This window comes from Emydura macquarii, unplaced genomic scaffold, assembly GCF_026122565.2.
Source record: "Emydura macquarii macquarii isolate MOO-44397 ecotype Brisbane River unplaced genomic scaffold, CSIRO-AGI_Emac_v2 contig_1253, whole genome shotgun sequence".
In the NCBI taxonomy this organism is placed as follows: domain Eukaryota; kingdom Metazoa; phylum Chordata; order Testudines; family Chelidae; genus Emydura; species Emydura macquarii.
Window position 1 is genome coordinate 2,871,103 of NW_027131390.1, and position 14,007 is coordinate 2,885,109.

Sequence of the window (14,007 nt, forward strand, 5' to 3'; positions counted from 1 at the left end):
TTGAGATTTCCCTAGTATGTTTTCAATTCATGGGGGGTCCTCCCTCGCCGTGGGACGTGTACGTTCTGCTGTGATCACACGTCCCTCCAACAGTTAATTGTGATGTGTACTCAGCACAAGCCTGCCAGTATTCTGAAAAGAGTTAGTAACTGCTTGCAGTAGCTTTGAAATGTCTGTCACCATCCCGGGGTGTGACTGTATCTTTACGGCTCTACGTGGGGACGGGGGCTACTGTGTGAAGGCGCTGGGTGCATAAACAAGCTGAATGCTGTCTGGCAGAGGTCCAAAGGAATTCTTTGAGGCAGCAGGGCCAGTTTGTAGCCCGTGTGCCACTTAAACCCTTGAAATAGAGTTAAGTGGGATTAAAGCAGTGTATAGGATACATGCTGGTTCTCTGCACAGGGCGAATTACACCCATTATGGATCAATACACGAACATCTAAACTGGTTGTTAATGTAGTTTGGGCCCGTTTCCTCTTTTAGTAAATAACTCTCTTGTATCATAGGTCAGTGTCAAAGATCTTGATCCCAAATATGCTCATATCCAAGTGACTTACGTGAAGCCCTACTTTGAAGACAAAGAGCTCTCTGAAAGAAAGACTGAGTTTGAAAGAAATCAGAACGTTAGCAGATTTGTATTTGAAACACCTTATACGTTATCTGGGAAAAAACATGGCTGTGTGGAAGAGCAGTGCAAAAGACGGACCATTTTAACTAGTGAGTATGACCTTCTAAATGTTAGGAAACCGGTATCAGCAAATATTGTTTTAACACACAGAACGCAGTTGATTAAAGTCCAAACAATGGCAGGAATACACTCTGTAACTTATTTAGAATCATGCAGAATTGTTCATTTGGGTTGGTTACGTTTTATGCCCACATACAGAGTGTTTAAAGCATCAGCTAAAGTGTCAGTATTGAACCTTGGATCTCTAGTTAGGAGACCTGGGCTGAGTCTCTATATGACTTTAATTCTGATTTATTCAACCTCACCCCGTCCTCCACCTCTTGCGTGCGATCGTGTCATGCCTAAAAAATATGGATGAAATCCTGAACTCTCTTGAAGCTCAGTGGCAAAATTACTATTGGCTTCAGCACGGCCAGGATTTCCCCTTAGCTTTGTGAGATCCTCAGGATAGCAACCTGTCTGTATCTCTTTGTTGAGTCTCTGGAACTGTTCTAGTGAGAAGACTTTTCAGACTGTACATTCTGTTTGATATGTTTAATAGCTTCAAACTCGTTTCCATATGTGAAGAAGAGAATTCCAGTAAATTACGAACACCAGGTTAATCTCAAGCCAATTGATGTTGCTACTGATGAGATAAAAGACAAGACAGCAGAGCTGCAAAAACTCTGCTCTTCTGGTGACATTGACATGATCCAGCTGCAGCTCAAGCTGCAGGGCTGTGTTTCTGTACAGGTAAGGACTGTCATTATCACAGGGGTGTTTATTTATACACAGCATCTTGAAATCATTACTCTGTTGGCAGAGCAGCTTATTTGCTTTCCAGAAATCATTAACCAGCTCATTGGAGCACCACAGGCTTGGTCCTGCCAACAATACTGAGTGTAGTGTTTGGCTCGGTACACTATGCCCAGTTGTGTGTGCAGGATCAGGCCTATCTGTATTTGCCCATTATTTGTTTATAACAGGTGTTGGTTATTTTAACACCTTTGAAAGCCTGATCTGTAATGACAGACAGAAACAGCTTCATGGATCCTGACCTCTCCCCAGTCCGAGACACAGCCCATGTGAATCGATGTGGGTTAGAGATCACTCCCTGAAAAGAAAATAAAGGAATATCCATTTCTTCATTTATCTTTTTGTATGTAAAGATCATAAATAGAAAAGTGTGACACAGCCCTTACATCAAACCGTTGTACCTGATATACTAAAAAAACTGCACAACAGGACTTTATATAGATTGCTGAAACTTCAAACCTGTGTGTAAAATTTTCTAGTTCAAATAGTTTTGTTGGTTCTTTTCGTCTCTGAAAGTAATTTTTCATAAAGAAAGCAATCAAGATGATGTCTGGAATGTGTAATCTCATGAGACTGTAAATGTGAAGTAACAGCAAAATAATGGAATGAGATAATACAGACAATGAATAGACTCTAATATTAACAAAGAAGTGCAAGTTCAGATAGCTGCATGAAATGCAAAACAGCCAGTCCCTCTTTCAGACACATGATATGGGATTGCTAGATGGTTAAATAGATAAATAAATAAATAAACATCCCAAAAGAAATAAAGCAAATATTAGCAATAGCATTTGAACGGGACTGAAAGGTGTATATGGGTTGCTGGCTGCTGTAAATGAGATTCAGACCAGGAATATATACAATATAATGTGTTTAAATAATTTTGGAGTAAAAAGAGAAATGATAATAATAGAACAATATATAGTCAATATGCAATATGTTACTTAATACTGTTAATTCTGTATTAAGATCTACTCATCAAGACAATATCATCGTAACCTCTTTTTGTAAATGACCCAGGATATCAGAAAATAAAATGTTTCCACCCCCAAAAAGTAAAACCTAACATTTTGAACTACGGGTGCCTCGTTTTACATAAACAGCACTGTAGCATTGCTATCTCATGACCATGTAGAAATGCAGATCTGTGGTATGAAGTAATATCATAAGTAAGGTTTCTGGCAAAACAAACATATTACTCTCTGAAATTCACCTGGGAGCTGCAGTGGAAATAAGTTCTCCTGTTCCGGGTTTTAGGTCAATGCAGGTCCGCTGGCCTATGCGAGGGCTTTCCTGAATGACAGTCAATCCGGCAAATATCCCGCTAAGAAGGTGAATGAGTTAAAAGAAATGTTCAGGTAGGTTACTAAGTAAGTGGTTAGCCTGCTGGCCATAATGGGATATGTGGTTTTTCTTGTATTTTTAATGATCAGAGTTAAGATTTGAAATAAAAACTCAAAGATTTGGTGCTGTGCGTCTGATTTTGGAAAGGGACTGGTTTCCACTTTCCTGGCCCAAAAGTATCCTGACCATGACTAGCTTGCTTAGCAATAGTCAGAACATCCTGTCTGCCTTCTCAGCCTCAGACCACTGTCCGCCATGCTGTCCCATATTGTCCCATTGTTTTTTATACTCCCTCTCGGTCTGGCTGTATCCATCCATGTGTCTCATCTTAGATTGTAAGCTCTTTGGGGCAGGGACTGTCTTTTTGTTCTGTGTTTGTACAGCACCTGGCACAGTGGGATCCTGGTCCATGACTAGGGCTTCTTGGTGCTCTGATAATAATTAATAAACACCAGCAGTTAGTGCACTCAAAACCTGACTCTGTTTTTAAAGCTAGAGCTCTTGGAAGCTATCGGGTGCCCAGCCACATGAGGGGAGCTCAGTGGCTCCACATCTAGACAAATCTCCTCTTTAACAGTGGGAAAAATCTAGCTGAAAACCAAAGACTCGGTGTGTTTGTTTTGTTTGTTCATTATGCTTCATTTCCTGATCTTTCAGGAGAGACTCTTCCAGGGTGACTGCCCAACTGGAAAGAACTTTCAAACATTTAAACAATTCCATCTACCGTCCATGTGATTCCGTTGCTCTCACTTCCAAAGATACTTGATTTCCAACAATTGCATTTGTCTGTGTGTCTGTCTATCCAGCCTGTCATTCTCGCCACGGTCTTACAATTCAGGTTACGATTTTGTGAGGGTTATTATCAGTAGAAGTCAGGGACAGGTCACAGAAACCCATGAACTGCCCGACTTTTACTAAAAAATACCCATGACAAAATGGGGCTGACTGGACGATGAGAGCCCAAACCCTGCTGGGGTTTGGAGGGTCCTGCACCTACTGCTACTGTGACAGATAGCTCCGGGGTCCCTGTTGCGGGGCAGCAGCTGGGAGCTCTGGGTCTGCGGGCCCCCGCCGCCGTGTGTGGCTGGTAGCTCAGAGCTGAAGGGGGTTCCCGCAGCAGCTGGGAGCTCCGTATTTGCAGGACCGACTCCGGGGTCGGTGGCTCGGAGCTGCTGGCCCCCCTGCCGCCCGTAGTGGCTGACCGCCCCGGTCCCGCCGCCCCAGGGCTGAAGCAGAAAATGTCACAGAGGTCTCTGGAAGTCACAGAATCGGTGACTTCCATGGCCTCTGTGACACGATCTTATCCTTATAATTGGGCCCGACTCTGTGCCCCAGTGCCTCCCGAGTGATAATTAAAGACACCAAATACCTAACTTCCCGTCCTGCTTCCAGTTAGGGCCATTGTAGGTCCCCCACTTTTGTCCTTCCCTCTCTCCTCTTTCCCACTAGTCTGCCTTTGGTGGTTAGAACTCCTCCTCAAGCAACAAGGCATACCCAGCCTGCTGCTGCTGCTGCTGCACTCTTTACTGGCTGCGGCTGCCTCACACCCCACACAGCTGGCCAGTGCCCAGGGGGAGCAGGTTGTAGACGCTTCTTTTCTGTCTCCTTTGGGGTGCTGGGTACCCCAGGAAAGTTGTGAGGGAGTCACTTTCAACTCTGCCGGACACTTATGCTGGCCACGAAAGAAAGAGGGGAGCCATCTTGTACCCCTTAGTTCCGCTGAGCAGTCTTGAGGTCCCGGCAGACACTGTCCCTTTCATAACAGCCTTTGAAAGTCAGACTCTCACAGTTATAATTTCATCGCAGCCTAAAACAGAGGGAGAAGTGGGCCTGTGAAAGTGAGAACTTGATCAAGGAGTAATAACAACAGCCAGGAAAAGAATACAAAAATTCTCTTTGCTCGGTGCCTCCAAAGAGAGCGGGTTGTTTTTTGGATTAGATGTTGTCTTGTGCTCGCCCCTGGGGTGACTTTGCAAACAAAGTCATACACATCTGTTTGGTTCTTTGGCTCTAACCTGCACATCGGAATGAGAAACCATAATACCCAGTGCCTATTTCTTTCATCCCCAGGAAGTTTATACAGGCCTGTGGACTTGCTCTCGAACTCAATGAGCAGCTCATTAAGGAAGACCAAGTAGAGTACCAGGAAGGACTAAAATCAAACTTCAGAGACATGGTGAAAGAGCTTTCCGACATCATCCATGAACAGGCATGTATTAAAGAGACTCCAAAAACACCACTGAAATATTATCTATAGTCTGTGAGAGCACAGTGCAGTAAAATCTCATTCCGTGGGGAAGTTAGTGATGGAAAGGTAAGAGAACTGTTGTCTGACTCGAAAAATTATAGAGAGTCAGACTTTCATTGGAAGGACTCTCTCTCCTTTTTCTCTGCCTCCACCCCACCCCAGCTGCCAGCAGATCCTCTGGTTGGAGAAAATGTTGATAATAGTGTTTCTTCAGAAATGGGTTGAGTTGGGTATCATTTGCAAACCCTTTCTTCAACAATGGTACCAAACATGGCAAACCTAGAACAATTATGTAGCTATATATTCGAGAAAATGTGGAAAAATCAATGGGTTGTTTTTTTAATTATACTCTAACCCGGGGATGCATTGCTTACATAAAAAAGGACATTGATCTTTGGAAATCCTAGGGAAGTTATCCTTGACATGTAGGACTGAAAATATTTATTCATCAAAGTCCTCTCCGTCTAGGGCATCACTGCTAGACATGTTGTCACACTAATCCTTGTCCTTATCACACTCGTACTTCTCTGTACAAAGAAGGCTGCTGGCCAAACATTTGCAGGGTGGTGTGCACCTGGTTGTTTCACACAAGCATTTGATTAGCGAGTGGGGGGGAGAGAGGGGTTGGAGGCCGAAACAAACGCCTTCCAGTAAAATAATTTGGTCTGGGACATTTGTGTAGTGTCACATTCTGAAAGGGCTTGGAAACCGGGCAGAGCGGCAGTTTTTAATGGTCTGAGTGATAGGAGCATATCTCTGAGGGATGTGCTGCCATTCTGCTCCCATCAGCAGGCACAAAAACAGATTCTTCCAGAAGTCTTGGGTAGCATCTCTGTGACATACCGGGGTGCAGTCCTGACCAGTGAGGGGTGTGTCACCCTTGCCTTGCAATCTGGGGTGCCACACGTTGTCCATGGGCAGCTCACAAACAGCCTTCCAGCATGCCAGCCACCCCGGTGTGTCTGTGTAGTCACACTTGGGTTGCTTCTGCAGGGTAACCCCAACAATTGCCAATCCCAGATTTCCTTCCCCAAATGTATGTCTTGTACTGTCCAGCCCTCCCCTGGACAGTTCAAATGTGTTAAATCCATTATTCCTTTAAGGGAACAATATATACTAGCTTGTTACCTCACAGAGAGTTACCCAGACATTTCAATTTAAACACATTGGATTAGGTAAAACAATGAAACAAGTCCCTTAACTAGAAAGAGGGAGATTTTAAGTGTCTACGAACAATGAGGCATAAAAGTCAGAAATGGTTACAAGAAAAATAAAGATAAAATGCTTTCTAGTGCCTAGCTCAACCAACTACATTAGATTCAGAGCAAAGTTTCGCACCACATGCTTCCAGCAGTATTCCTGACCAAACCCTTCAGGTCAGGACCCCTTCCCCAGGGTTCAACGGCTGCTTCTTGTGTCTTCTCAGGTGCAAAGAGCGAGGTGGACGGAGAGAGAGGAAGGGGTCTCATGGGGTGTTTGCTTCTTCTATTTATAGTTTCAGTCCCCCTCTTTCCAGCTGAGAACCAGGAGACAGGGCCTGGTGGATGGAGACCTCATGCTGTGTTTTGCTAAAATGCAGATCTTTGTCCCTATTCCCTTTTCTTGCCAAAGAATGGCCACTTGATAGGTGATGTCCCATCAGCTTTATTGACATCTGGCTGAGGCATCAGCTTGCCTTTTGTTTTAGTGAAACTGGCTTAGCCACTCCCCAGACTTATCTAGGAAACACACTTCAGTCATGATGTCAGCTTATATTCATAAGCTGTGTTTGGTACCATTGTGTTTGTGGGAGAAAGGGCCTTCGAATAACACCCAACTCGACCCGTTTCTGGTGGCATTATATTTTCAAAATTCCCACCAACCAAAGGACTTCAAGCTGAAAGCAGGGTATGTGCCACGCAATAGAGAGTGACCCTTTTGAAATTATGATTCTGTAGACTTTTACAAATCAAATGACATCTCCCTTACCTTCCTATCCTTATTTTGCCACAGAATTACACATGCTCCCACTCTGCTGCTCCAACATGGCTATAGTGTGTGTCAAGAACCTAAAGAACTGGATTTTGTCTTTGTGTTTGGAAACAGGCTCAAGTTTTCCTTTCATTAGTTAACTGCATGTGGAAACCCATGCCCCTGAATATGGAAGTGTGGGTGATACATAGATAGAAAGCTAACCTCTGAGTCAGTGCCTGATTGTGGAGTCGGAGTATACTGCCCACAGGGTGCAGTCTAAGCAGATGCAAATGACTAGGATCCTGGCCATGTATAGTCCTGAAAAACTCCGGTAGTTTTTGCAAGAGTACAGTAATAAGTCTTGGCTTGCTGGCAATTTGATTAGTTACATCCTGCCTATATAAATTCCTTGCCCATTTTCTGTTAGATGGCCTCTGTTTCCTGGTCTAAACAGCAGTGTACGGTCTGCACTGTTAAACAGCATATGTAAAATCCAGGAGGGAATGAAGAGTGTGTGTGTGGGTGTGTGTGTGTGTGAGAGAGAGACCACTAGATATTCATGTACTGTGCCCACATTTTTTGGGAATCTTTTGGGTGTAAGATGCTGTATAGATGTAATCTATGATTAATAAGATCACAGTGTTAACAGATGCAGAAAAATAATTTCCACCCCTCCATTAACATGGTGTGGAATCAGAACCCAGATGGCTCCGTGAAGTGATCTCTCTACCTCTGAGATCATATCTTTAATTTATAAAAGAAAGTTAATATAACAAAGCTACAGTGTCAGGTGTCTAAAGTGAATAGTTGTGTTTGTGCTATGTATTTCAGTGTTTGTAACTTCTGATTGAAAAGGATCATCTCAGAATTTTCTAGTCATGTTACCCACAATAATTTCATCTCTCATAGTTTAGAATACAAAATATAATTTTAAACCAACATGGTAAATCAAAACAATTTTACCTTAAAATAGCATGAGGGAAGAGGTCGCACACAATCTATAGTGATATTTGTTTTATTAAACAGTTCAATTCATTTGTATTATAACTGTACCATTTTATATTCATATGCAGCATTGTCAGGTCTCTTGAAAAATACTTTGTCAGATACAGTGGTCTCAAACGGTTGTGTAAACTGACAGGAAAATGTGTGTAAGTGGCAAAGTATAACTTGCACCAATTTGGCATTTGCAAACAGTTTGGTATCTGTGGGAGCAAAATAGAGCCTTGACTTGGTGTAACACTGGTTCAAGTCAATGAGAGTTTCCCTCTCTCGTGCTGGGGCTGAATTTGGCCCAGGGAATGTTGAGAATGAGGAAGGGTGGCACCCAGTTTATTTTACATCTTCTTGTTAGTTGCTTTTTCTGCCACCCACCCTCTGCTGTTTTCTCTGCATATTACCAGCTTAACCCTGTTTACTTCACTGCTGAATTTTGCCCAGAGATGTTCATAGGAGTTGCACCTGCTTACTCCAGTCTCTTTGCAAGTAAACCTGACCAAGCCATTTAATTTGCATGCAGCTGCCAGAATTTTTGAGGTTTTTAAATTCTGCTATATTCAAATTGAAAGCAAATCAGCTAGCACCACACCTTAGCATTACAGCAGGAAAGAGGCTCTTAGAACAGAGAGGCATGGTTAATATACTCCATAATATCTGAACACATTTAAAAATCCACCTTGTTCTCTTTTGGTGAATGGAGCAAAATATTACTGCAATATCTGCTGTTTTCAGGTTAAGTGCTAGCTAAGAATATTACACTTTTCATTAATGAAGGTTCCACATTTTGCATTGTATAAAATGAATGGCCCAAGACATCATATATACAGAACTGATCTTCATGTTTGTATTGATTTTTACATGTGGATAATGGTTGGCTTTGAATCCTGAGTGCATTTAATAGCAACAAAATATCTTTACCAGTTTTACCATAAGGAAACTGTTCTGCAAAGTTCCTTAGTTAAAGAAAGAGGAAACTGGGTTAGTTTAGGGGCCCAATTTAAAAAAAACCCAAACAAACCGGTTGCTCTATGTTTTTAAAAAGCCCAAGAAACAAATAATATTGCATCCTATTTTGATATGGAAGGAAGAAGGGCAACCTTATAGATGCCCCCTGAGACCCACTTTCAGGTCACTTAAGATGGTAATGGGAGGGAAGCTGCAGGAGAGAGAAGTAGGGGAAGACAAGTGTGGGAGCAAAAGTAGATGAACTGCAGTTGGAAGGACGCAGAGGCAGAATGCTGGATGGCCACAAATGGGCCAGATTCTATGCACGGTTACATCACTGTAAATCCAGAGTAATTCCTTTGGTTTACCAGTGTACCACAGAATGTAAAGCACCCAGTTACCTACCCCAGGGGGAACTCTTAGAAATCAAGACACAGCAGATAGGTACAGTAATACATTGTAGAGCCCATCATGCCCTGACTGTTTTGGCAAAAAAATGCAGATTGGTTGACAAACATTTTATGAATTTGTGCTGGTTTTGTTTGGTCGGTTTCTTTCTTTTTTTTTGGTTCAAAACAGACTTTTCATTCAGAAACTTCCTTTAAAAATTCAAAAAACTGCTCAAAATCTAAACAAAACATTTCACTGAACTCAAAATAAAATTGTTTTACTTTTGAATTTGCCAAAATTTTCATTTTCAGTCTGACCAAAACAGTTTTTTTCTTTTCAAAATTGCCAGTAAACTGAAAAATCAATGATTTGCCGAGTTCTACAGCCATGCTCTCTGGAAGAGTACCAAAACCAGTTTCATCATTTCTGCGCCTGCAACTACACTGTATTCAGCACCCCTCACTGACAGCAAATGGTCAATTTGGTTATGTAAGGAAGGCTTAGAACTCCCACCTATTAAAATGGGATCTGAGCACCTGGAATCTTTCTACCATCAAATCATACCATACAATACTGATTTTGGTTGAACAACATCTTTCTGTTCTTTGGTAATAAACTCCTGATTACCACTAGAAGGACATTTGTTCTGAGCTATTGTTAAAATTTAGCAGTAAGGAATTCTTATAGGGAGTCTTGCCTTTCTTTAAGCTGTACTGTTTATTCTCCTGCAATCTACCTGATAATATATATGTATCACACTGTAGTTACTGAATAACCATTCTTTCTCATTTCTTTGTTATGCTGCCTTTGCAACCCAGCTTTGAAGACAAGATTGGGTAATGCTATGCCACTTCTGCTTTGTGTATCTTTTAAAAGAGCAATATCATGAACGAAGAATGAGTTGAAACGTGACTTAATTACTACCTTGTTTTTGTTTAGATGTACCAAGAAGACACAATGCATTCTCCCTGGATGCACGACTCCTTACATGTTTTTTGCGCAATCAGTGGAACATCTGGTGACGGAGGTTATGGCTCACTTAGATCCACTGCCGAAATATAAGGAGATCTACAACTAAAAGTGACACTTTAAGATATTTCTCAGGAATACTTGGAGCTGTGCAAAGGATGTTAAAATTCAGATGTGTGACTCGTATACATTCAGTATTTTTCCCCCCCAAAATTTACATGCTTTCAAACAGGGTTCTTGCTTATTTTGCTGAGCAACATTGCAAGTGCCCGGACAACTGCACCACTGTGCTTGTTTTGTACTTTTTTAGTTAAATATATACAGTGCACTGAAAGGCATTTATCAAAGTATGTATTGAATTGCTTAATTATGAATTGAAATTGCAATGGTACTATGTCAAGTTGTAAACTGGAATAGAATAAAGTGTAAATCTACTTTGTAAGTAGAAAGTGGAGTGCTGGGTTTAGAAATTACCACTGTGCAATATTTGCAGCTATGTTCCCAGTCTCTCATGGGCATAGGGTTTACAGGTCGGTGTATTAGTTAACCTGCCCGCAGAGCACTGGTGAGCAGGAGAGGCCCTAGCTGTTTTGCCGGCCATGGTGGAAAACATTTTCACTCCCTCCTGCCCCCCCAGCAGCCAAGCCAAAGGCTGAGTGGTGCAGTGGTACAGCATCCCCTGGAAGCTGGTGCCCAGAGCAACAGCCCTGCTCACCCTCCCCAGAATCGTCCCTGCTTATGCAAGATCCTGCCCTGCTAGAAAGCCATTTAGGCTGTATATGCTACCAATGCACCTAGAGGCATTACTGTACAGTGGCTAGACTTGCCAAGTTTAAATCCTGCATATATCAAAACAAATTCCTCATATATATCCCCATAGTTCACAGACAGACTCTGTCTCAGATAAATGAACTGAAAGGAATCCTGGCTGAGCCTCTGGTAGACTACCTCACCTGGATTTTTGCCTATTTTACACTGTCTGGTTGAGAAAGACTCATTATCACTAAGCAAGATCTATGAGAATATAATCTTTTGTTTGTATTCCTCTTCCTCTTCATGAATACACCTGGAGAGGCCATGTTTGATGGAGTTATACACTTTATGTATGAGATAAATAAATAATTAGGGTCCATCTAAAAGCGGGTCTGCAAGTCTAAAGTGCTTTAGCATCCTTCAGAAAATTCTAATGTGCAAGATCTATTTTAAAGAAAGAAGGGTTTTCACTGAAAATTTCTCAGACTGAAATAACTTTTATTTACGTCTTATGACAAACCTCACTGTTCATTCCTATGTGCTGGACTGATCTCCCGGCGTTGTATCCCTCAAAACAATTTCCGGAACATTTTTCAGATAAGCTGTTGCTTTTTCTGGCAAGGGGTTGGGCGACATTTAAGTACAAAGGGATTTATTCTTTATTTAACCCCGCACACCCTCAGACAGCATATCTGTCCTTTTCATATCAGTGGGACTTACTCATATGTGGGAAGAGGAAAATGGAGTCACAAACTACTCAACAATTCCTTCATGCGTTATCTTTCGTCCAACAACGTATGTCATGTCTTTATTTTCCAACCCTTTCTACTGTTAATACAATTCCATGAGTCTAAGCGTGTCTGTAGAGCTCCTACTTTCGACATTAATAACAGCAGCTGCAGAACAAAATGCATATACGATAGACTCTAGCTCGGGTTTCGACATTAATAACAGCAGCTGCAGAACAACATGCATATACGATAGACTCCAGCTCGGGTTTCGACATTAATAACAGCAGCTGCAGAACAACATGCATATACGATAGACTCTACCTCGGGTTTCGACATTAATAACAGCAGCTGCAGAACAACATGCATATATGATAGACTATAGCTCGGGTTTTTGACATGGGCAAGGTGGCCAAGCAACTTCAACCCTATGAAATGCTAAATCTCGAATATCAGTGACCATTAAATAGCAAATCGTCCCCAGGCTATGTATGGTGACTGTCATGAGGCAGCTGCCCTTTATGGGGAGTTAGGGCCTAGTCTGCCCAGGACTGGCCCAAGTGGCTGATTAGTAAATAAAAGTTCTCCAAGCGCAGTTAGAAGGGAATGCGCCAAGGGGCAACAGGACGCTTCTGTGGGGAGGAGCTCCCAGGAGAAGCTGAGCCTGGAGGGTGAGCTCTCTGGGGAACCCACCAAAATGTTGACTCTGTAAGCGATGATCCTAGAGAGGGGCGCCTCCTCTATGGAGGGCTGCAGTCAGCCAGCATCCAAGGGGACCTTGGACAGTGGCCACAAGCCCAGTCTGGCAAGGATCACCTGCTGTCCCTGGAACAGAGTCACTGTGGATGGACTCTGACTCCAGAGACGGATCTCACGCTAGTGAGTTCAGAGGCCTAGCACCAGGTGCAGAGACTGGAACTGAGCGAGCCCCCCCCCCCCCCCCCCGAGGGATGTGCCTGGGTAGAGCGAGCACTGGGTGCAGGTGGGGATGGATGGACCAAGAATCACTTAGTCACCCAGCTGAGATGTTGAAGTGAAAGTTTTGTTCATGTCCTCTGTTGGCTTTGCTGTTGACAAATGAGACCTTCCACAAAGAGGTGCTCTTTAGCACTCAACCGTCTGTTTGGACTTGTTGATACTCTGGGTGAGGGGAAAATCAACTAAGGGCTCACCTACACCCTCATGTCCACCTGCAAGGGGGCACAGCGGGTCAGCCTGGAATGACGACAGTGGCAAATGGCAAAAATTAATAGGGTCTCCAGAGAAGGAGATTTTATGAGGTCCATTATTTTTAGTAGTAAGCAAAATATAGAGATGCCTATTTCGCAAACATATCATGTTTCTGCTTGTTGTACGTGCTTGTGTTCCAGCCAAGATCCAAATTTAGTTTCACAAAAAGCGGAAGAGAGAGAAGATCGGTTAGTTACAGTCACTACCGTCTGGGTCATCAGCTTTCTTTGAGGAATATTTAAGGACAGATAGTGGGACCTTTCCTAATTATGCTTTGAAAAGAAAGATGTGTATCAGTGACTGCAATAAATGGCCTTTTCTGTCCATTAAAAACAACCAGCAGAACCGAAGACATGTTTCGTGTCGTGAGCCAGACATATAAGAAAACGGAGATGTGGGAAGAAAACATATCTGCCAGCACTTTTGTTTGAGAAGGTTCCTACATGCCTGCATGGACTATAATTATGATGCTTAAGAGACAAATACCAACATGCTTCTCCTTGCAACATACCACTGGCTTTCTATCTATGTCTGAGGATAGTGTCGAAACTAATGTTTTCAAGCCAGCTAACTTCAGAATTACACTTTTCAGCAAGAGCTATTTGATCTGGATTCAATGAATCCAAGATTTATTCTCAAACATTACGCGGTTTCCTAAATTTCCACTTGAAGTGTAGGAGAGATGTTTATTGGACATGTAGACACATGGAAGAGGATGAAAGTGAGGACATCTACACTCTGATGTTTGCCTTGTTCTAGACGCTTCTGGAGCATATAACAGTGTTTCAGATATATTTTATAATCTACATAGCACCTTTCATCTCAAAGAATCCCAAGGCACATTGCAAACTGTGGGCCTACCTCTTGTAATCCTTACACGTGCAAATAGCCCCACTGGTTTCAGTAAGACAAGCCACGTGAGAAAGGACCTTCTCCTGCAACCCTATCATACAGCACCACCAGTC

General features: G+C 42.6%; 1 protein-coding gene across 4 annotated transcripts in view; it reads left to right on the forward strand.

Moving 5' to 3' along the window:
- Positions 1-11,458, forward strand: part of DOCK11 (dedicator of cytokinesis 11) — a 105,388-nt gene extending 93,930 nt beyond the window's left edge. For 3 of the 4 annotated variants that reach the window (XM_067548009.1, XM_067548006.1, XM_067548007.1), the window contains 5 exons: positions 507-717; positions 1,230-1,420; positions 2,741-2,841; positions 4,898-5,036; positions 10,302-11,458. In XM_067548009.1, the coding sequence (XP_067404110.1) occupies positions 507-717; positions 1,230-1,420; positions 2,741-2,841; positions 4,898-5,036; positions 10,302-10,424 (765 nt within the window). In that variant the 3' untranslated portion in view covers positions 10,425-11,458. Of the gene's footprint in view, positions 1-506; positions 718-1,229; positions 1,421-2,740; positions 2,842-4,897; positions 5,037-10,301 lie in introns of those variants that run through there. The other variant, XM_067548008.1, reaches the window with a different exon arrangement.
- The last annotated feature ends 2,549 nt before the right edge of the window (positions 11,459-14,007 follow it).